Here is a 25213-nt window from a genome sequence, read left to right as displayed (position 1 = left end):
GAGGGGAATCAACAAAGAAACAGGGGTATGTACCCTGGGAAATGGGACAGGCTCTGGAAATCTGATGATCTCCTTGTCAGAGAAGAGAGGCTCACAGGCTTACAAAGGGGTGAGCCCAGTGGGTCAGCAGTATAAAACTGAGAAATGTCACAAAGAAAGGATACTCTTCCCCTAAATACAGTCTTCCCTCGCCATATCGCAGTCTCACTGTATTGCGGATTTTTAAATTGTATGTATCTAATTTTGTATCACAGATTTTTCACTATATTGCAGGATTTTGCGGTAGATAGGTATTTTTATATATTTACTATTTTAATAATTTTTGTGGCAAATTAAGTGTGGGAAAGGTTTATAAGAGTGCGGGGGAGGGTTTATAAAGCTTTAAAATATATATAAATAATAAAATAAATATAAGGTCGCTACTTCGTGGATTTTAGCCTATCACGGGGGGTTCTGGAACTTAACTCTCGTGATAGACGAGGGACCACTGTACTCCTGACCTCGTCTCAAGTCTTCCTCTCCCCTCAAGGTAGAGGGGGTTATCGGTTAGTGCGCAACAGAAATTGACCCTGTGCTGTAGGCAGGGGTGGCGAGGGGGGAGCTACAGGAGGGGCTGGTTTCTTTTCTCCTTTACTCCACACTCCGGGTAAGAGTATCTGTCCTTGATTCAAACTTCCCTTCCAGGGGCCACCCCATGGTGTACCTAGGAAATAGGGATTTAGCCACTTTGGCTCTCTTTCTTACCCCAGCTAATACAGATGCATGTAGCTTATCAGTAATATAAAGGTGGTGTTTTAGTTCTCTAACTCCTGATTCTTCTAGCAGGCATCCCCAAACTGCGGCCCCCCCAAGGCCATTTATCCGCCCCCCACCGCACTAACGAAAGGGGTACCTCTTTCATTGGTGGTCAGTGAGAGGAGCACTGTATGTGGTGGCCCTCCAACGGTCTGAGGGACAGTGAACTGGCCCCCTGTGTAAAAAGTTTGGGGACCCCTGTTCTAAAGCTATTAGCTTAGAACTTGGCTACAGGAAGAAAGGTACTAATTATTGGGCATCTACAACTCTTCTAACACAAGTTTCTAGAATAGTCTAATACAATCATTGTTTGAAAGACAGTGGAAAAGAGTCATGTCTTAAAGCTTCATAAATAGTTAAGATTATAATTTCTTCCTTTTAAAGATCATTTATTCAATTATCAATAATTTACGTACTACATGGCAATACAGTCAGACTCTGTACTAGGTAATAAGAAAACAAACATTGATTAAAACATGATTCCTGCTCTTGAGCTTATGGTCTTAGTACACACACATGGAAACAAAAGCTTTTCCAAATTCTTTTTGCTAAGAGAGGGATCACTCAGAGTTTTTAAGTAAGAAGAGGGTCGCTTCTCCTGGGAGGCGAGAGAGAGAGAGAGAGAGAGAGAGAGAGAGAGAGAGAGAGGGAAAGCAAACTGTAAGTTTAAAGAGGGACCAGAAAACTGTGCTCCAGTAGCCAGGAGACTCCACTGGCCTGTAAAATACAGAGGAGAGAAGAGAAACACTCAAACCCACACCTCTTGGCATCTTTCTAGGGGTAAGCATTCCTCCTTCCTCTGCTTACCAACCCTCTATCTCCCCTCTTTCCAAGCTCCTGTTTCATTGTATCACTCCCATCTGTGGTGCTGATAAAAAGAAGATTCAGGCAATTTCCTTGCTTTTAAAAAACTCTACTCAGCCCTGGCTGGTTGGCTCAGTGGGAGAGGGTTGGCCCAGCATGTGGATGTCCCGGGTTCAATTCCTGGTCAGGGCACACAGGAGAAGTGACCGTCTACTTCTCCACTCCTCCCCCTCCCCCTTCTCTCTTTCACTCTTTATTCTCCTCCGTAGCCATGGCTCAATTGGTTCAAGTGGATTGGCCCCAGGTGCTGAGGATGGTCCTGTGGAGCCTCTGCCTCAGGCGCTAAAAATAGCTTGCTTATGAGCATGGCCCTAGATAGGCAGAGCATCAGCTCTGGATGGGGGCTGCTGGGTGGATCCCGGTCATGGTACAAGCGGGAGTCTGTCTCTCTATCTCCCCTCCTCTCACTTGGGAAAAAATTAAATTAAATTAAAATTAAAAACTATACTCAGAGGTAGGTAGTAGGGCAAAATTAGGTAACGGCATATATTTTACCTAATATACAGTCATAACTTTCCAGAGTTTGACAGTCTATCATTTTTTAGGTAAGAAAGAGTAAACAACTTTTATCATACAAAGACATGGTATTAAAGACATTATGACAACACACAGACTTGTAGAGATTCTCAGCTATTCCACCCAGAAATTCTGTTTTATTTCATGTCACGTATTATGCAAGACCATCAGGAAAACATGGCCACCACAGAGGCCTTGAGCGGTTCCCTCTTCTCTACTTTCCAGCTCAGAACCCCAGAGCTGACTTCTGCAACTTATTGTTGGTGAGAAATCCAAGTCTTTCCATTCCTCCCCCATGAAACTGATGGAAAAAAGCATTCTCCTCCCTATCCTGATTTTATAGCTTCCCTTCCAGACAGCCACATTTCATTGACAAAAATCAGTCCTCCGGAGGCTGAGGCGAGGAGCTGGAAAGCACCCTGGGGTGCCCATCCTGGGACACCCACTCCAGCGGCGGGCTCCACACAGGCCCAGGACTGTAGTCCTCGCCCAACACCTGTCCTGGGCGGGCGGGCGCTGCGCCTGACCTCACCACTCCCAAAGCAAAGGCTGTGCCAGTCTTAAAGGTTAGGAACTCCTGGTCTGAAATGTATTAGATATCACACAGAATACCCAGAAATAACCAGCCCTTTATACAATCCAGTGACATGACACCACTGTGGGGGAGGGAACCCCTCATCATACACACACTCAGAAAATATACTCAAAGGAGATGACAAAAAAATATAATCATCCTGGTTCTTTGCTGAGTGTGTTGTGCTCTTGGGGTATATTTCTAATTTTTCACTTATCTGATTTCCCCATTTTCTTGGAACTACATTATAATTTCTTACAATCATACTCGTTTAGACAATTAAATATGATACAATTTTGGAACACACACACCCATACACACACACCTTTACTAGTTTTCTCATGTTGCCTTATAATTCCATTTTTAACAATAACTGTTATTTTACAATGATTCCAATAACAATAATATAAGTTCTTTGAACTCTCAGAGACAAGCTTATCACTGTAAGGACCCTATATGCCAGATTCTGAGACAGCGTCAATTTCAAATATTCTGTATTGCCCAAAGAAATCACTGAGACACTCCCCTAATCTCAGTGGCTTAGATCCAAAACAGCACGGAAGAAACTGTGAAAAAATAAAATCTCTTGCTTTTTCATGAGCCTAATACAACTGCATTTACATATTATATCCCACCATATATTATATTTATAGTTACGGTTATATAGTCTAGCTTGTACTCTACTAATCACTTGCCAGAGATTTCTATGTAAGCATCATAATTATAACTAGGAAGAACTACTTAAGATTCTATTACGTTGATATACTCAAATTTATCAAATCTTTTTTACTACTATTGAGCCTTTAGAAAATGCTGGCAAAAAATCCATTTTATTTGCATTTATCTTTCCTGCAACAAGAATTACTAAGTCCAAAGGAATGAAAATCCTTAGGACGCTTGCTATATATATGGGTAAAAATTGAAAGCACAGTGAGCTGGGACTTCCCATCCTGGCTCTGCTCTCCCGCTCTGCCAAGTAACTTAAACACTAAGCCCATTCTACAATTTCTAAAATAAGAATGACAGCACCTGGCCTGGCAGTAAATCTGGTGAAGGTCAAACCGGTTGATGTGGCGAAAAGGTGAAGTGATGCAAACTTAGACGTTACAAAGGGCAGAGCTGCTATTTGGGGATGTCAACTCAGATGCCCACTGACTCACCTAGCTATTAAAAACTCCAGGGGCCCTCAGTGTATTAAACCCTGAGTTGATGCTAAGATTACAAAAATGGAAAAGAACCGGTCCCTGTCCTAGAGAGCCTTGCGGAAGAGCAGGGGAGGGGGACCATATGGGACAGTAACTGTTAAAGCAGGGATTTGAAAAGCACGAGTCATGGGGACCAGAGCACAGACTCGCCTGGGAACCCGGAGAGGCTTCAGAGGAAGTGGTGCCCGAACTGGGTCTCGAAGGACAGAATTAGAAGGATTATTAGAGTTCAACTTGGGTAAAAGCGCGTCAAGGTGAGTCAGAATGTAAAACAGGGACGCCACATTCCAGCAACAGTGTGAGGTCTCAGGAGAAGAAGCTGGAGCCTGCTGGTGAGCCCTGGGCATGTCAAGCAAAGGCGCTGAGACTTGACCCTGCACACACAGGGGGCCCACCTGGCACAGTGACCAGGGAAACAATGAATACTTCTGTTTAAGCAGCCGTCGCCAACAGCAGAGTGACCTGGGGACCAGAGCAGAGACGCCTGGGTGGGAGGTTGATCCCGCTGCAGGCTGATGACAGGCTACAACAGGAGCCACGGGACCTCCGTTTCTCGCTTAGACCCACTGTGATGTCTCGTCTGCCAGGAATTCTCACTTCCTCAAGGTCAAGACCAAGGATTTTTAAAAATGACCAAATGGAAAGGTTTACAAAGAAAAATGCAGCCTCAATTCTTCATGGTTCCCTACTTTCTTCCCAAGAGGAGACACATACATGTCGCAGAGGGACCAACATGCGTGCCCCTTGTCCACTGACTCGGGCGCTGCTCTGGAGCTCCGGGCCAGCAGGGACTTAGACGACGAACCACACAAACACTCCTGATTTCAGCAGAAGAGAGTGAGCCACTTAATCCAACTCAACAGAGCAGGAAAAATGCTAAACTCAGACACAAACGGGCAACAGACACAAACAAAAAGGACCAAAGAGAACCCATACTACAAAAGAAATGAGAAAATTATTTGCTCGCATCCTAGTTTATTTCCTGAGATGGATAAATGTCTTGTGTCAACAGAAACACAAACTGGGATCTTAAGCTTAAGATTCATTTCTGAGAGCAGAACCAATCACGGTCCAGATAACATTAGGGATATTAATGCTGTTCTCTCCTCTTCAGAGAAATAAGGCCCAATAAAATAAACTTATTTTGTTTGACCACTTTTCCTAAATAGCACTTTTAGAAAAGAAAGACAAAATATCAAATAATGCCCTTCTCAGAGTTATTCTCTTTGACTTAGTTGAAACAGACTCATAAACAGATTGATAGTAGCCCGAGGGGAGGAGGTTTGGAGGCCAGGGGAAAAAGCTGAAGGGATTAAGCAGTACAAATTAGTAGTTACAGAATAGCCTTGGGGATGTAAATACAACATAGGGAACAGAGTCAATAATATTGTAAGAACTATATGCATGGTGCCAGGTGGGTACTAGAAATATTGGGAAGAACATTTTCAAAAGTTATGGCTGTCTAACCACTATTTTGCACCCCTGAAACTAACACAAAGTAACACTGAAAGTAAACTAAAACTGAAAGTAAACATAAATAAATTAATTAAGTTAGGCTGTGATTTTGGGTCAGGCTCCATGTTAGATACTTCACACGTGCTTAGTTAACGTCCCCACCGAGGCCAGGACTCACTCAGCCCGTGTTCCCTGGGCACCTCTGACTGCAGGCCCTGCGCTAGGCGGGGAACACAGCAGAGGGCCAACCACACAGCCCCTGCGCTCCTGGGCCTGAAACTCCACACAGTGCAGGCAAGAGTGGCTAAGTAACCACACTATAGGATGTGTGATTTTACTTAACCCTTTGAGTAGTACGAACGTTCATGCACGTCCTCGTGCCTCCTGACCATCCAGAGTACAATTAATTTACTTTAAAAATGTGTAAGACAACATTTAAAAAAGGCAAAAAAAATGTTCTTCTTGTTTACATAAATTGATTATCAAACAAACATGATTTTAAGTTAATAAGACTATAACTGGAACTAATTTCATTTTTAAAAAAAACAAAAAACTCACTTCTGGGGGTCAGTGCTCATGAAAAAAACTCACTACTCAAAGGGTTAATGGAAAGAGATGACCAGATTCCTGGAAGAAGCTGAGCTGCTAAAGGAAGAATGAAATAAATAAGGGTTAATTTGGAGAAAAGCGGAGGGGGTCGGGGGTGGGCTTGAGAAAAACGCAGACACAAAGGACCTGCGGCAGGGGTGAACATGGCAGAGGAAGGCCGGTGTGAGTGTAACAGAGAGCAAGCGTGGCGGCCCACGGGACTGAGGAGGCAGCGGCCAAACCGTGGGCGGCCTTACAACGACATCCTCCTGTAAGGATGGGAGGCTTAGGGTGTAAACCCAAGACCTAGAGGAGAGCAAAGGTGTGAAGCCGGTGACTAATGAGATCCAAGTTGTATTTCTGAAGGGAAAAAAACAACAACAAAAAAACTAGAAAGGGCCAAAGTACATGCTGGCAGACGAGTTCCGGGGCCAGGGGCAGTGGTCCAAGAGAAGGTGACGGCATGGATATGGAAGAGGGCAGTGGGCATCACGGCCAACAGACAGGATCTGCCAGGGAGCGTGGACAGCATGCCCACTCTCGTCATATCAAGGTCTCACTATGAGACCTCTCTATGCACCCTTAATTCCACACATCCTTAAACTAACCCCCCATTCACTAAAGTAATCTGAACACACTTGTGTCACCACGAATATGGTATCTGGCTCTCAAAGCTCCCCATCTCAGCCACCACAGAAACCTGGACCTTCTCAGCTGACCCCTTTGCTGAAGGACAGCGCTGAGATAAGGCTAAAAATGTGCACAGGGAAAAAACGATGCTGTAGGCATACGCGAGTTACACTTGCTCTAGCCCGTTCAAGCCCTTTCAAAAGCGCAGGTCAGATCACATCAGTCTCCAGCTTAAAGCCTTATAATACGGCTCCACTGGTCTTAGGATTTAAACCAAACTCAAATTTGTAAAGTAAAAAATCTTCTTTCAAATCCTTGCAGGAGGGGCTACCATTCAACTTTATAAAAATAAAAAGAATATTAAAAATGCTTAATAATTATTTATGTGGTGACACAGTTCCCAGATTTCAGGTTACAGGTGAATTCGTTGTCTCGCCCACTGGAAGGTAGGCTCCATGGAGACAGAAACGCAGAGGCGCAGAAAGCCTGCTGAGTGAAGGAAAGCCCAGGTACTGCTGTGACTAACACAACACCCTAAATAACGTTCTTTATTCAGTAAACAGAAAAGAAGGGTAGTCAATAATATCATGATAACTTTGTATGATGACAGTGGATACTAGACCTATTGTGGCGGTCACACTGTCGGCGTATCAACACTGAATCACGATGTTGTACACCTAAGCCTAAAATATAATACAGTAAGTCAACTATGTTTTAATCTTTTTTAAAAAAAAAGGGTAGGTAAGCTTCATAATATATTGACTCAAGAGTTTTTTTCCATTTTCAAAGTTATGCAGAGTTACAAGGAAACAGGGATAATCAAAAAGGGGAGAAATGGCCAAACCTTTACGCTATTAATGGGGTGTGAATTAAAAGAATGTGAGGGTATCATTATGTACCTTCTAAAACATCAAAAGTAATTCTTTCCACTAAGCCACACACAGGCAGGACTGGACACAGGGAGAGAACAAAACAGTAAGACATTCCTGGAGGGATATCATTACTGGACCATGGAGCAGGCTCTATCTTCCTAAAAAGCAAGCTGGCAAGATTTAACAAGCTCTATAAAAAGGCTCACAGACTTTAACTACAGTCTTTCTTTATAAAATATACCCCAAGGAAACAGGTAATTTAAAGGGAACTAAGAAACTTATAAAATATGTACATGGCCTAATAGTAACAATAATGAAAAACTGGAAACATTTCTAATTACCAATAATAGCATTAAACAAACTATGAAAGTCAGCACCATGAACTATACATCCATTAAAAAGAAGTATATGGATTCCACTGACACTTTATATATAAATACTATACATATACATATACATATAGATGGTAGATATAGATACAGATAGATATAGATATAGATATAGATATATCAGGATTTATTTTTTCAAAAAGCAGATGTAAAATCCTCATTCTGACTATATAGAAAGAGGATATGTACTCTGCAAAAGATACATAAATTTAGAGGACGACAAAGTTTGGTGTTGACTAGCATTCAAAGTAAATCTACTACTAAAATGACCTGTGCTTGTGAAAGCTGGATGCTCTGGACCTGCGGGAGCAGGAAATAGGCATTTGGGAGCTGCTTTGCAGACCCTTCTGCAGAGATTCTACGCGTACCAATTCCAGATACCTGCAGGAAAAACAGAGAGAGGAATTATTCTTCTGTTAGTTCTGAAACACATTTGCCATAATGCTAGAATACCTTTCCAAAGGAAATCTGTATTCATCACCTTGGCTTTCCAGACTCTATTTATCTAATTATTAGATTTACCTTTGTCTAGGGCGGGGGGGGGGGGGGGGGGGGGGGGGAGAACAGTAACAAAAGTTACAGCAGTTAAACAGCATGTTACTCATTGTAGCAAATCTTTTCACAGTCAACTTTTCTGACATGGGACCACGAGTTTAATGGAATTCAGTAAGAATTAACCATGGAAATGGTTAGTTCTGGGCACTGACATTACTTCTTGCCATGTCCTCTTAAAGAGGTCACAGGTGCAACTTTAAATAAAGAGTCCTAACTATTTTGGTGAACAACAAGGAGATCCCTCACTTCCCTTCCCAGTGCCTGGATATGAGCAGTGAGCTCCAGGAGAGCTGGCCCGCAAGCACGCAATCCATGTTCCCTGATGAGAAATATTCCTGAGCCAAGGAGGGCAGAGGACAACGCTGCTAGAAATCCCCCCTCTAGGTCCCTCCCTCTGGACACTCCGTAAGATGAGGGCTGTGACCTTCGAAAGCCTGCTCTCTGTATACGAGAAAATTGGATGGTAGATTTCATTATTTCATTCCAACACCTTTCAAAGGTCCCTGGTGAGAGCTGCAGCTCTGTATGGCGACTGTGTGCGCCACGTGAGGCAGAGGACGGGAAGGCGGGGCAGTTCTGCATCACCGACAGCCTCGTAAGAGCAAGGGCACAAGCCAGGTGGCAACATGTCCAAACCTCTTTTTTAGACTATCCAAACCCCTTTGTTAGGTCAAGAACCTCACGACGTGACGGGGAAAAAGTTACTTACGTGATAGGAAAGGACTCCATATGAGGAGGTATTAATAAATAAAGAACTTTCAATGCTCCCTTCTTCAGTAGGTAAGAAAATAATTCTGAAGGAAGTTTTCCCCATTGCTGGAATTACCTGAAAAGAGAGGCACCTGATGAGCCACTTGGAATGGTCCCCTCTGAAAAACACAGACTTTCTTTTTGACAATTTCTGTGAATACGTGTTTGCATATTCTGCGCCCTTGATCAGTAAGTCGCACGAATCCCCGAGAATCCCCCAAAACAGATCAACAACCGCCATCTAAGAGACCAATTCAAAGAACACAGCTGGGACTTAGGGCAAGGTGGTCGCCAAGTCCCTGGACCTGGGGCTGGAGTCACGTGCCTCACATGTTACCTTTTCCCTCCTCGTCCATGTCACGTGTTCAACCCCTTCACCTAACACAGTTCTAACTCTACTGAAATAAAGAGAACCACCAACCGATAAACGTGTTGATACTAAATAAAAGTCAGGAAAAGCATTTATCTGGAGGGACTATTGTAAACAAAATACTGGGCTCCCTCTTATTCCATTTCCTTAGTATTTTTTAAAAAGTGTATCAGGTAGACATAAGTAAGCAAAATAGGTAAATAAAACCCACGAAAATTGGGATAATCAGTAAAAGTAAGAGATGGCTGAAATTAATGTATTTCCCCATGTAGAAGACAAACCATTTTTTGAAAAATTGGGGATTCAAAAACTGGGTGCATCTTAGACAGTGGTTGTAGTTTTTTTACTTGCATTTCCCACATCTTTGCGCTTGTTTTTGCGCTCATTGTTAAAGACAGGGATTCGTCATCAGACACAGATGAGGACAAGCTAATGGATGGGAGTTTTGACAATGATGAGGAGTTGTATGAATTTTATGATGAATAAAACTTGAGTTCCATAATTTTATGAAATTTTTTTTTCAAATTTCGAACCCCAAAATTAAGGTGCGTCTTATATAATGGGAGCGTCTTATACATGGGGAAATACAGCAAAACTAGTAGAAGACTAAGGTCTTGATTTCTGTGTAATGGTGCATATTAGCTTATTAATGAGCTACTTGCCTCTTAGTCCTACATTTAAAGGGAGTCCTACCTATCTTAGCAGGTTCACCAGGTGAAGAGATCACAACTATAAACTTGTATTAGTTACTAAATGCTGCAATATGAAGAGTCATTTCAAAGCAAATAATATTTTCTTTAATGATGACAAAGTCATATTAAATCTACATCCATTCCTACCTAGACTCTTACTCTTAAGCTTTTTTTCTATGGAGATACCAAGAGCTACCAGAATCATGAATATGGGTAACTAAAAATAGTAATAATAATAAATGCTAACGCAAACACACAGGAGGAAAGAGTTCGGGTAGCAGAAAAAGGGGAGACAGGGAGCAGAAAGTAAAAACCTCAGGCCAAAGAAAGCAAGAAAACCTGGCAGGCTGCCACAGCATAGTTTCCAAGAGCACATCAACACTCACCCTGCAATGAACAGGAGGCACATGAAAATGTCTAGCAGCTGTAAACACTGAATTCACCACGACCTCGCTATCCCTACTAGGGTTATAAGCATAGAGCATCTTCGCTGCAGGGTGGCCCAGGAACCTATGAGGAGGACAGGGGGAAAAATAATATATTGTGCAGTTATATATATAACTATCCATCCATCCATCCATCCATCCATATCTATACTTTAAATCAAAAAAAGCTGTTGATGTTCATTACAAAGTTAAAAGCAACAAGTATGAAATCCTGTTATTAATAAAATGTTTCATCCACAATAAAAACAAATCCTTTCTTTTACAAGACTTAGGCCAACACACAGTAGCACCCCCACAGATTTCTGGATTAGAAGGCCTCAACCCACCTAAGTCATCACACACTTGCAAAAGCACACAGAGGGAACCAGGTATTACTTACTTGTCTGATTTGGGACGGTAAATCAAATGAAAATATGTTTAGATAAGGAACTATACTCATAGAAAAACCCAAGTCTCTTAAGGTTTGTTTCTTGAGTAATAAATTTAAAGAGGTTTTTGGGGTGACGGATTTCAATTGGCAAAGAGACTTATGACATCTTATAAAAAGAAAAACTTCATTGTTGCTAAAGACCATTCTTCTAAGAAAAATGAAAACCCTGCATCACTTTCTGCCGTGCTTCTTACCCACTGAAATATCATGAGTCTTTCAGAACACTCTGATGAAGGTTTGGCTCCTCCCTCCACAAACATGCACACCCAAAAGTTTATACGTCATTTCAAAACTTCCATGAAGCTTGGAGTAAGAATCTCTGCTCTTCAGCAAATATCCTAGCTGACAAAGACCTAATGTTGACTTTCGCGCCTACAGGGTGGCTCTGACCAAGGAACTGCCAAGAGAAAAGGACCTGGCCTTCGCCTGACCTGTGGTGGCGCAGTGGATAAAGTGTCAATTTGGAACGCTGAGGTCACCGGTTCGAAACCCTGGGTTTGCCTGGTCAAGGCACATATGGGAGTTGAAGTTTCCTGCCTCTCTCTTTCTCTCTCTCTCTCCCACCCCTCCCTTCCTATCTAAACTGAATAAATAAAAATCTTAAAAAAAAAAAAAAAGAGCTGGCCCACCTACCTGGAGCTACCCGCTATGTTCCCGCTAATCATTTACCTCTGGTTCCTGCTGCCCAATGTCAAGCTCACTCTAGTTAATTAGCTGCAATGCAGAGAGAGCCTGCAAAAATTTCACTGACGTCATTTCTCCAACATTAATACCTTCAATGGCAGAGACCCAAATATACAGTGTTCATTAGTAAGGCCCACCAATAAAACTATATTCTAAATTCAGCAAAAAACTCATCTACATTATGCTCCTATTTCTCTGTATTCTAATTTCTCTGACATTAGAAATATCTGCTGTTCAAAACATGAAACAAAAGTTGTTTTCCTTATGCACAATGGGATTTCCAAAAAATATTGCACTATCACCATCAAATCCTTAGGATTTTTCTTCTAGCTCTTTCTCCTACTTTTAATCACAGGTCTTAATAGAAGGTTTCATATGTCCAATGTGTATTTGAAAAAACAAGTCCTTTACAGCCAGTTTCAAGTAAGATACACATCAGTGTGATTAAAAACCTTGAATTAATTTTCAGTATTCTTAAATAATACAACTAAAAATTTTTGTACTACCATAAGCATAGGTCTACCTCAAAAGTACTAGGTTCCCATTTGCCTTTTCTCTCAATTATATCAAATAAAGAAGGACTTTCATGGGTTTGGGTTTTAGGTAAATAGTAAGAATCAATCAGCAAAGCTTATCCTCAAAGCTCTATATCCCATTCACAAAACTGAAACACAAGATTTCTTGTTTCAAAAGACACAAATGTCTTCTAGAGAAATATATGAGAAAATATGACTGCAAAACTGGAATGCTACACAGCCCAGTGACCGCCACCACCAGAAACTTCGCCAGACCTGACAGAGAGAGCTGGCCGAGACCTGGTTACCGCTGTGCTATTTTTATTCTATTTTTTTATTCTATTTTTAAAAGGGTTATGAGGGTAAGAATTTCCTTCGCTAGGGACAACTGGAAGATGCTCTATTAATTTAACACTACAAAAGAATGATTGAAATCTCTAATGAATGATTAGTACATTAAATCTCAGGACCGCAGAATATCAACCTTTAAAATAAACCATAAGAAATGGGCAGAGGGCAGAGGAACAACAGGGTCCCGATTAGGCATCCTAACGGGAGATCAAACTATGAAACAGGATGGGGCTTGCCCAAGGTCAATGTCAAATAAATAACAGCCAAAGGTGAACTAGGGCAGGGAAGAAATCAGGAAAAGAACTCTAGCTAAAGTTTTGCTCTTATGCCTATAAATTATGCCATGTGTCAGAAGTAAGGTAAAATGACTCATTTTTAAAGTGTTCTAATTTAAACTCTAGTTTGTTCTGAGATTTTTTAAAACGTAAGTGAAAACAATTTATTTCCATAATCATATTCCTAGATAGATGTCACTTATAAGTAAAACAGTATAGTACTATCCATCTTATTGTGTGCTGGTTTAGAAGTCAGAAGATTTATTCTGTCACTTCCAGTGAAGTGTCCTTGGGCAAACTGCATTACTCCTCTGCAACAAATGTATGAACACGTTTTAGTATGTGGTCAAATATAGATATTGGAAAATAACATACACACCCCTAGAGAGATAATATCTATCTTTCTAGGATGGATATAAGATTCAAATGACAAGAGACACGATTGTACTCTGAGAACTATAAAAGTACTACATAAATGTAAATAAATCATCTAAAGTGATTTAAATCTAAATATTAGCAACTTTCTCAACTTAAAGAATTTAAATCATTTTTTGCAGCATGCTTTCAGCCATCAGGACCAGAAATTTATATACATAGCTAATTAACATACATAACTAATATATATACATACATACATACATGTGCATTGATTATAGGATTTGTATGTTGTTGGTGAGTAAAATATATTATACACAGCTAGCATCCTATGACCTGGAATTGTTAATCTAATCTAACTATAGTTACTACTACTTATATCTATCTTATTGTATCTACCAAATGATACTATACACTCTTTAAAGTAGGCCCTGCATTACAATTTCTTTTTTTACAATAAAGGCTTTCCAAAAAAGCAAAGTACTTTCTCAGAATTTGAAATCAGTGAGGTTTTATTATAAATTTAGCTCCTAATAAAGTTTCTTGACCTAAGAATAAAAATATACAAGCTCATAAATAGAAAGGCAGGCACCTAGAGTCTTATAAGGTTAGCAATCTCCCTTCAGACTTTAATCTCTTCTTCTCTTTACAGAATCTCCTTAATAAAGCTCTTTTAACTTCAAGAGACTTTAAATAAAAAATTCATTCTCCCTCGCCACAGAGCGAATCTTCTAATGAGCAGAGGAAATGGAATGAAGACACCCAGATGAACAGAGGGGGCACACCAGGGGACCACAGTCCCCCCAGTTGCTGTTCTCCCAACACCACGGTTATTTCATTCACGACTTTTCTCATTAACTCATAAAAAGCTCTTCGTAAAACTGATGTGATGTGCCAGGCCGCGAAAGCAAGCAGTGCTTTTACACCTGAAACCCTTGAAACTCTTACTTCCACCCTTGGAAACTACCAATTTGAAATTCCATCTATCCAACGCAGCAGAATTTATTCTACATCCAGGGAGTTTAACATTTTAGGTTTCAACCACCGTCACAGCCAACAGAGTCCTTAAGTTCCCTCTTCTTCTGCACAGCTTCCCCCTTCCCTTCTTTAATTTCTCCGAGTTCCCAGATTAGTCCTGCAACTGACACTCATCACATTCCTCTCGCCTCACGGTTCTTCACACGGTGCGCTGTAATTACAGCTTACGTGCGGTCTTCCCCACTTAACTCATTTCCAGAGTCTTAATCATAATAACTAACGTCTGCACAGTGCACTTCTGAATCCTGAAGCACAGTGAGCAGTAAAAATGACTCAGTAAATGAATCTCATTAAAAGAACTCAGAAACCATCAGTATTTAAGAGTTTTTCATTATAAAATAACCTGGTTTGTTTCAGAGAAGCTTTGTAGAGAAACAAGCACTGTTTTAGAGAAACAAGAACTACATATTGACTTCCTACTGAAGTCCAGTCACTGTCAGTTATTAGAAGGTACATTTGTTTAAATCTAAAGGAAGGCCTAAAACAATTCTTATACTCCCCTTTGCACAAAAATAGTCCCTTTAACAATTCCCAGTATTAATTTCCCTTGACATTCTGAATATATTTTTAAAGGTATTTAACATCATACACATAAAAATATGCTGAAAGCAAATAATACAAACAAAACAAATTATTCAAAATTATAAAGATAAGATACTTACTGAATTCCAAAATCTAGAACTGACGGCTGAAAATGTAAGCCCTTTCCACTAAATAATTTGTCTGAGAAGCTAGAAAAGAAAAAAGAGAGAGGTTAATTATTGTTGTAGTTTTAAAATTTGAATGCTAAGTTAAGAGGAAATGCTTAGGTCAATGGCTCTTTTGAGATATAATTTTACTGCCTTAAGGATGAGTCTGAACTAGATTTTAAATGCTAAAATTGAATTATCAGAAGTTGAATATAATTCTAAAGCTGCAAAAATCTAAGATACTCTTAGATTAGGGTTAATATAACTTCCCATGTAATGTACAAGTTCTGTAAGCATTCAGGCAAAAATAGGGATGGATTTCATCTCTAATAGGCTTCATTCCTATATGAATTCAGATAACATGACTATTCCCATAAACCCACATTCAAGAAATGGAATTCAAGGAGGAAGATTTGGCCTCTAAATTTATTAGACTACTTATAACAAGGAGAGGGGTACACAGCCAAGGTTGCTCCTGAAGGCTCAGACCATCAGCAGATCTGTATATTTAAGAAAATAACCACATACTATCTATCTCACATGGCAGGTCACATTTGCAGTAGTTATTAATCATTATGATGATTTAATTTTCCTTCAGAATCAAAAATTAACACACCCAAGAGGCATAGAAATAACACACATAAAAGAAAAAAAACATAAGCTATCACAATCTATAAGTATAAAGACATAAAATACAAAATATATAATATGTAATATATAAAATACAAAACGTGTGTGTGTATATATATATAGTGTGTGTGTGTGTGAATGTATGTGTATATATAAACAACATTTTAAAAGCCATTTAATCCAAAAGTATTGAACTGAAGAAGCTCCTAAATGCAACTTGTATGGCTGTTTTCCAAACTCAAACAAGCTTTCCCAAATACAATTTTTCCACTTGTTCCTCCCACCAAGTAGACTTCCACCTAGCATGGTTCAGAGGCTAGCTCAGGCAGAAGCAGACATCTGAGTTTCCAACCTGCTAGCCAGCAGAAGCTTTGTGACCTTCAGCAAGTCTCTCTCTCATCTTCCTTGAAGGTGCAAACAATACAGAGACCAGTGAAGTGCTTCCCAACCCCTCATCTCATCGGGGGAATCCTGGCCCCAGTCTTTTCTTCCTCCCTCCATTTCTCTGCCTCTAGCTAAGCTTCCCTTCCTCCAGCCTCTCTAAGACTCCTGGTCTGTTATCTTCCACGTGCATCTCCCTTAGCCTATCTCCCCCGTCAGCCATATTAATACTAAAGACACACCTCAAATCTCCATCTGCTTCACTCCTGCCAACCTCTCCTCTTGTGTTGAGCTTACACAGAGACGAGGCACACTATTTACTGGGTCCCCCTCGAACCCCAAAAGGCCAGGACTAACTCCATGACTTGCTGGCAAAAAAAGGCCATTAACACAGCCAGGAGCCTCTGGAAATGCTCTGAAGAGTCACGGAGGCAAGGAACATAAAGAGGTCCCCATAGCAGATGCACCATGGCCAGCCCACTCCAGACCGAGCTGGCCAGGGCTCAGCCTTCCAGAAGAAAAAGAAAACAGGCAACTCCACAGGCCAACAATTACCTCAGAAAAGTCAAGCTACTGTGTAAGTAATAAGTAAAATCATTAATGACAGCCTCCTTCCTGCCTTGAGTCCTGAAAGTGGATTCTTCATTAGATTTCACACATAACCTCTGAACAAGGAAGATCTATAGGATTAAACTAATTTACCCAAGATCACACAGCTACGAAGAGGCAGAGCCAAGTTCTAATGCAGATCCGTCCAGGTCACAAACCGTGGAATCGGTATGGCGTTCAGGTCTATCCAAGTTCGGATGACCTACAAGGAACCGAACTTGCTTGCTAGGTGAGGGCTTGGGCTTCAGAGTCCAGACAAACCTGGATTCCAGGTCCAAGGTCATCACTTTCCAGTCCTGAGTGGGTCAGTCGCTTAACTACTCTCAAATCCATTTTCTCTATAAAGTGGAGATGACAACAGTCTCTATGCCTTGCAGTCATCCCGAATTTAAAATGAGGTAATAATGCCTTTGCTTCATGACTGGCACACAGTCAAATGCAGTAAATACTAGAACGTGTTAATAAGAGGATGGTACTCATCTAACAAGAAAAGCAATGAAAACAGATGGAGAAGCCAAGTGTGAGCTTGGAGTCAGAGCTGATTTTGGATTTAAAACTCCCAAATGGGATAATAATAATTATCTCTGAATAGAACAAACGAATAGAAAACCTGAGCTATCTCATATCATAACAGGTTTTTAAATCCTAGTCAGGAAGTTTTACATACCCAATGAAAATCAGACATTTAAGGTCCAAATCAAATCATTAGGTAAAAAAAGCCAGAATTTCTCCAACTTCAAAGAGAACTCTATTTTTACCTCACAGTGGAGAAAATAAAACAATGTCCATTTTTTTTCCTCCTAAAAGTCATAGAGCAGATTCATCTTTCCTACTGGTCAGTTTCAGCTCACTTGACTTTACAATTTGGAAACCAGACCAAGTTACAAGGAGATTTAACATCACTCTATATATTTAAAAGATACATCTCATAATAAAACCATTTCAGACAGAGGTATTGACCTGGAGAGTACTCACAAGCCTACACATACCCCCAGGTGATTTATAAAGACATAGGGAGAAAAAAGCTGCAAACCACCAAAATTTAGTCAATTACGGACATTAACAATTACCCTTCAATAGCAAAGCTAGCTAAGAAATTACACTGTGTTAAGAAATGCCAAAGTTTTTATTTCTAAATTGATGGCTTCAAAGAAATAAATCAAGTTCCATGAGCTATCATAATAAAAGATAAAATTTCCTCCATTTTCCCTTTTTCTCAAAAGTTGACATTAACCATTTCACATTTGGACCATTAATAATAAGGATGATTCTTTTATGTCAAAAATCAAGTGGCCTCTTTTACTCTTAGAGGTCCTCTCAGCTGGCATAAAGTACATGCACGGCTCTCATAAAACTAAATTATAAATGTATAACACATATGTCTAATGTTCACCCTTTCCCCATCCACAAGACAATTATAAGAAAAAGTCCTTTATTAAAAGAGACATATAAAAGGGGGGCCGTTTTGTTTCTAGAATTGGCATAAGGATAAGAAATAACAATGACAGTAATCAAGTGCGTGGGCTCTTGTTTTTACAGACCCCATCTCATACACACTCTTAGCCTTTATCCTAAAGACGCCCACTGTAAGGCCAGTAGCCACGGCCGTCACAGCCAGGCACGTGCAGGTTCCCTTTAGATTCAGGCAGACGGTCAAGAAACAGTTGAGCCAAAAACCGGAGGGCCATTCCTTTATTCTAGCCTCGCACCCAGCTGGTGAGTAAACACACAGAGGGCTCCAAAACCCACTCACGCATTCTCCAGTTCTACAACCAAGAGAATCTTTTCCGGTTTTACCTAGAATCAAAGGCCCCCACCAACCTCAGTCACCTCTGGTTCCCCATCTGCACAACTTCTCCCTCTGCTCTCTGCACAAACTGGCTTCTCCTTCAGCACCCTGCCATCTTGGCTTCCTTCTCTGCAAAAATATCTTCCTTCTTCATCCTTCTTCTCTCCTTAAAACATTTTGGCGTGAAAACCCCTCCTCCAGCAACATTAGCATAACAAAGCCCCTTCCCAAGCAGGAAGGTAATTAGCAGTTTCACCTGGCAGCACCATTCATGTGGGCAGCGCCATTTTTAACAATTAAAGGAGCAAACTTAGAAAATACAGATTTTACAAATTCATCTGCCCAACACCCACCTTCTGCAGAGAGCCAAGCCTTCCCTCAGCAGCAGCACACATGTGGGCAAAATGGCCCACAATATTATTTTGAAAGAATATCTTTGCCTTAAATTACCTAACATTTTTTTTTTCATCTTCTTCTCTCCTTTCATTTCTTTTTTTAAACTTTGGCCACCTTTGTTTCTCTGCATATAAAACAAACACAGTTCAAAAAACAGTGGCTAGTACAAGAGAAAAGAAATTTCACTGGAAGTGAGAAGCCTTTGGTTCAGGTCCAGGCCTTTGGTATGAGCTCCCATGTGACAAAGGCTTTGGTTTCTTCCTTGGCAAATTGAGGCAGCGGGACCAGGTGACTCCGAGATCCTTAGGAAAGTGGAGAGATGCCCAGACTCCTCATTCCCGGGAAAACTAATCTATCTGCTGATATCAGACACACCCTTTAGAAAAATTCAGTCCAGTAACTGAGATCTGAAAATGAATTAACTATAACCAACTGTCTGGCCATTTACAAATGTTATGTGACCAAAACACGTCATTTCAAATGCCAGGCTCCACCTCTCTGGAAGGAGCAACAGACGGGGCCCAGGGACCCAGCCTCCCAGCGCTTGGCAATTAGTATGGGCTGGCTGCCCCAGGGCCGGGGGCCAGCTCCAGGAAGATTCTCCCCTCATGATTAGAATCCAGGAAGCCAGATGAGGCTCATCCAAGCTGGACAAGCAAAACTCAAAGAGCAAAAGTGTTCAAGAAGAGAAAAGGAAAAACCTACCAAAACAAAAAAAAGTCAGGGAAGGAATGGGCTTCAACAAACGGCCACCGTGATTGGAAACTGCATGGAGGCCACTTTCGGCACAGCCCCTAGCACGAGGGAAGGTGCAGAGGCCGAGGGTACACAGGCCGCCTTTGGAGGACCACCGCTGAGCAGGGAATGCACTGGACGGTTCAAAAGCAAGGAGGCAAGTATGAGCGGTGAGCGCAGGAGAGAACAGACACAAGGGTGGCCCTGGGACAGCCCTGCAGCCCACAGACCGGGCTCCCCTGGGAAAACGGCGGGCCGCGGACAAGCCAGGCACTCGCCGTAGCACGCCATGAGATCAGTCTCGTGTCCCATGGCTCTGCGCTGGACCTCACCCCGCGAGGGAGCCCAGCAAGCTCAGAAGAGGGCGTGCAGAGGCTGCTCCAGACGGGTGAAAAACAATTTCACCTTCCAGTGGAGACTTGAGAAGGGCAGTGCCCACCTGCAAGGAGAGAGGAGCTGTCTAGCTTTCCCATACTCCTAAATGGACTGGCTTTCACCCGTCCCTAGCAGGCACACCATCGGACAGCTAGCCAGCTGCCTTTCAGATGTAAACTCTTTCAATACCTAGAGAGAACAGCACATGTTTTAAAAACAAAAAACTTTTTTAAGGATATGGCAAGGGCTTTCGCCACAGGATGAGGGTAAAAAGGGGTGTGTGAACGAAAGAAAAGGTTTTTCAACCAACTCACAAACAGGAAGGTAACAAAGCAAACCACTCAAAAATAATGCTATTGTCTACTGAAAGTTTTCAAGGAAAGACCTGTTATGCTAATGAACAACTTACTGGGCTGTCTGTCCTTCCAGAGTCAGGAGTCTGTGCGTGCCCATTCAGGTCCCCGTGCTGCGACCCTCCTGAAATAGGGACCTCTTCACTGGTCATCTCCTTGCATCCTGAGCAGGAAACAGATATTTCTAGGACTCTGTGGCTAGTCCCAGGGTCCCTGGAGGAATCTGGTACTTTTCTGTTATGCAATAAACCTGGAATTGATCCCTGCACAGGTATGAGAAGCCTCAGCCCAGGGCAGCGGTTCCTGAAGCTCGCCCACTCTCTGGCAAAGCCTCACAGGTTCCCACCTCAGTAAGTACAGACACGGCCCAGGGCACGTCTGTGATCTAACAGTACGCTTCAGGGCCTTCAGGAAGCTCGAATGCCTGAACCGAGCCGCCTGGTTTATGAAATGACTTCTATACCTACACGAGTTGAAAAAATTCTATATCATAATCTTAGTGCTGCAAGTTGTTTTCTGCTTTAAAAATAAAAAAAAAAGAATGTTTTCATTTCAAAAAATTCTCCTGTCCAGAAGTTTGAAAGAAAAAAAATAAAATACACAGGCACATTGACTCAAGTTAGAACTGCTGCTCTTCCTGGTAAACTAAGTATTTGCAAAGAACCACTAAACAGTGGAGGCAAAAGCCAGAATTTTTTTACCCATTCAACTCCCACAGAAGAGAAGGAAAGTCATTTGGTAGAGCATGGTTTTCCTCGTTTCTTCTACTACAGAAAGCCTTGTGCTCTGAGGTCAAAGCAGAAAGGAAGCGTCCTTGGGGTGGTCGGTCGGAGGCGCTCTTTCCAACAACAGAATATCTAGGTGTTTATGCCACCTGGCATGTTGACGGCCATGCCTTCCTAAGGCTAGGACAAAGGTCCTCCATGCTAGTCTGATGACCTTCTGCGAATTCACACCACCCATGGACGAGGTGCTCCTGGGCTCAAGATTAACTCGCCCCACCCTTTTCTGGGTGGACTCCGTCCTGCCCTCTCCAAATGTGCACCATCTCCTTCCCTGCCCTGTCTTTTCCTTCCACTCCCCTCACTTGAGAGGACCCTCCTGGTGTGGCCTACCCGCTTCAAACCCTCTTCTTCCCTGGATCACCGAACTATCGGCAAAAGCCAAAATGTCAGCAAGTACATTTATTGAGCACTTACAGTCTACCAGATGCTGTACCCAGCACTCCACTCTCCCGTGTTACCCTCAGAACCCTGGGTGCTTGGTAATATTACACCGTTTCCACACACAAGGAAAAGAACACTCTGAGTGCTGAAACAGCTGGCCAAAGCCCACTCCGCCACTGGGGGCTGGATGGGAAGCAGAGCCCGCCCCCTGCACTGCCTGTCGTTCCAGTCCTCTCTGCATCCTGTACCCTCACGCGACCAAGGCTGCTCTGCTGAGCTCGTCAGTGATTACAAACTGTGAACTCAAGTACTGAAGGGGCTCCTCTCTCTTGGCTTCCCAGTCTTCCTCCCCTCTAGGGCGGCTTCTTCTCATCCCCAGCAACAATCTCCCCTCCCTCTGCTTCTCTCTCTCTCTCTCTCTGTCTCTGTCTCTCTCTCTCTCCAGTTACTGTTTCCTCACTCTTCCTCAATTCCCACACTACTGGTTCCTTTATCACCCCTAGGGTGATGCTCCCCATACAGACATTTGTCATTTTGGGGGCTGCCGGCAGCTAAGCTTCCTTAGTACACTCATAGATCTCCCCCTGCCACCCCTTACCAATTGTGAAAAGGGCCCCTAACTCGCTTTCCTAGCCCTGCTTGCGGCGAGGTGCTAGCACCTGACAGACTCGACCCAGCGGCACCTGCCTGTGGCCCGATGCCACAGCGCAGGAAGGCGGAGATCGTTGCAGGGTGACCCCGCAGCCCTGCAGCGGGCGGCCGGCAGAGAGGGGCAGTGTCCCCAGCAGTCCGCTTCCACAACACGCTCTGCCATGGTTCTAGGTGCTAAGTCCCCTTTTGGCTTGTCTGTTTTCTGAGCCTGGTTCTTAAGTCTTCCTAGAGATCCTGACAGCTGCCCAACAGCTTTTCAATAAATTCCTTTTCTGCTTTAATCAGCCAGAGTTGGTTTCTGTGGTTTGACTGATTCATTTCCCAAGCCTGTGCATCTGCGGCCTGGACTCCTCTGCTGAGCCCCTGCCTCGTGTTTCCATCTAAACCCGACACCCTCCCACCGCCTGCCGCAGGCGCCTCTAAACGGAACCTAAAGGTGGAGTCCGGCACCCTGCTTAGTCACCCCATCGGATCACATGGCTGTGTTTCCCCTCCCGGTGACTGATGGCTACCTGCCCACCCAGGGGCCTGGGTGAGACCCCGCCTCCCATGCCTTTCTTAACTCTCCATGCCTGCTAAGGGCTACCCTGGGATTTGACATATTTACACCCCTCAACTCTTTCCTCCTTTATAGTCTCACTAGCAGGACCTTCTATTCAAAAGGTACTACAATTGCATCATATAAAGAATTCTGCAATGTAATTATTACATTTACACATTTAATCACACCATACTCCATGTGCTTTATATAAAGGACTCCTTTAGCTAAGCGGTTAAATAACTCTGTAAAAATCAATAATTTTAAAAAGGCCAGTAATTAAGCTCCTGTTTCCTAACTTCCATTCTGACTTTTTCCTTACTTGCATTATATGGCTTCTCATCTATGGTTTAAAGATTTGACACCTTTCCCTAGACTATATTATATGATTTTTAAATCTGCAAAATACAAAATCCATTCGTGCTGCCTTTCAGCTCAAGGACAAGAATTCAGCACGAACAAGCAGTGCAGTATTAGACGTCTCCAGCAGTACAGAGTGGGGCGATGCTAGAGCCCAGCAGGAAGCCAGAGCAAACGTCCGCAGGGACGATGATGAGGGAACGGAGCGGAGGGATGAGGGGCTTCTCCTCCTCCTCACAGGCAGGCAGTGCAAGTCCGTGCAATACTGCAGCTCTTCTTTAGGAAACCAACTTTGAGTTCCCAAAGTGTCCATATAACTTCCGAGATTAGTTCTTTGAACATGAACCAGCTATTGATTTGTTTTTTTAAAGCTCATCTCTAACCCTTTAAAGAAATCGGTGGCTAAACTTACTGATACTGAAAGAGCAGCCGTGCTTGATCCCACCGACATTCATTTCTCCAACTCCACCAGCATTACGAGAGAATCACAGCCAAGGCAGTTTGACCCAAATCCAAAGATGAATCAGAGGCCGCCTGCCTAGCGTGACTTCAAGTCTCATATACAGACAAGGCAGAGCACAGTCCACTGGGGAAGAGACAGCGTGGAGCGGGGCAGGAAGCACGTCTGGAAGAGGAGGCGTTTAGTAGGGCCTAGAAGGCTGGACATCCTGTCTCCAGATGACAATGGAGGCAAGGGTTTCAGACAAGGGGAAAAACACAAGGGAAGGCATACGGACTGCGGAGAGGCTGGTAAGATAAAAGCTAAAGGACATCAGGCAATTTCTGATAGGATAAAAAAATATATATCTATTCCTATATAATTTCAACTCCCAGAATACTATTCTAAGGTAATATTTTAAATGCCCAATGTGAGCCAATACATCAAAACGGCCCTCAGGCAACTGCACAGAATATCAGCAATTCTGTTGGGAAAATCTAATGATAATTTCCTAAGCTTTGTAACCTTGAAGGGCCAGCATCACGACCATGGTGGCCACAGGGAGCAAAGGGACCACAGCCTCAGGTCACTGAGAACACAGCAATCGTTGGCTGGGCTAACGTGTGTATTCCTGTGTGTCAGAATACCTGGACAACACTATTCAACGAGTTCAAGTCTCCTCTCATTAAAACAAGAAGTAAAAAGAAATCTACCCTCTGAATATAATTTTTTTAAAAGGTATGTAGAAGTTCTTTTCATTGGACTGTTATGCTGTCTGCTAGACACACTAGCATATACCACACACTTGCCCACAGAGCGTGACTTACGACTGCCAAGCTCCCTTGTGTGATACAAGCCCACTGTCAGAATAGCTCAAAAGCTGACTTTTCTCGTGTGAAACCTGAGGAACACTGACCATGGAGAAACCAGGCTAGAATATGCCCAGAAAAACAAATATTCCTTAACACAAGTCAGAAGGGCTGGCGTTGTTTTGTTTTGTTTTGTTTTCTGCCTAGGGATGGGGGAAAGAGGAGGTCATAACTTAGAAATGAGTTATGTCAAAAGCTATTTTCCCTTAAGAAATAATGGTCACAGCTTCATGGTTTCTTTTCCAGGGTTCGGTGATAGAGGTGTTCTTTGGCCCTTAATATCCCCTCTCTCCTTCCCTAATTTTTAGCTCCTTTGCAACTGGGTATGGCCGTGGTACCAAGTTCCAGCAAATGGGATACAGCTGAAGTATCATGTGGCAGCTTCCAGAAACCCTTTGGCCCTTTTCTTCCATCTGCTACCATGAGCATACATGTCTCCCCCCTGCACCCTGAGTGCCAGGCCCCTAAGGAAGGGAACACAGGGCTCTGAAGGGAGTGGAGTCCCTGAAGACTTCCTGGAGTAAGAGGCTACACTGCTCTAGACACTTACAGGAGAGAGAAAATGCCATCTTGTTTTGTTCTTGTTATTGGAGGTGATATAACTCATTTAACAATCCCTATTTTTGAAGTTTCCCTTCAATTAATATAGTTTGATTTTTAAACTTCATTTCAAAAACTTGGAGGTGGGTCCTGGAAATATTGGGGGCAGGGTGGAGGGGACACTGCCCCCAATAAAGTATATGATTGGTAAAGTATATGACTTTCCAAACCAGTACACTGTATACCTAAAACCAATACAAAATAATATTGGAAGTTAAAAAAAAAATGCTATCTTGTTTTAAACCACCAGAAGTTTAGAACTCA

At 42.5% G+C, this 25213-nt stretch overlaps 1 protein-coding gene across 2 annotated transcripts in view; it reads right to left on the bottom strand.

Moving 5' to 3' along the window:
* Positions 1–25213, bottom strand: part of TMEM131L (transmembrane 131 like) — a 153940-nt gene that overhangs the window by 62898 nt on the left and 65829 nt on the right. For both annotated transcript variants that reach the window (XM_066386704.1, XM_066386710.1), the window contains exons 4-7: positions 15032–15100; positions 10642–10765; positions 9153–9269; positions 8159–8269 (exon numbers count right to left, since the gene is read on the bottom strand). In XM_066386704.1, coding sequence (XP_066242801.1) covers positions 8159–8269; positions 9153–9269; positions 10642–10765; positions 15032–15100 — 421 coding nt within the window. The remainder of the gene's footprint in view (positions 1–8158; positions 8270–9152; positions 9270–10641; positions 10766–15031; positions 15101–25213) is intronic.

Source organism: Saccopteryx leptura, chromosome 1 (assembly GCF_036850995.1).
Source record: "Saccopteryx leptura isolate mSacLep1 chromosome 1, mSacLep1_pri_phased_curated, whole genome shotgun sequence".
In the NCBI taxonomy this organism is placed as follows: Eukaryota; Metazoa; Chordata; class Mammalia; order Chiroptera; family Emballonuridae; genus Saccopteryx; species Saccopteryx leptura.
The sequence above is the reverse complement of the archived record's forward strand: the minus strand, read 5'-3'. Positions and strand labels throughout refer to the sequence as shown.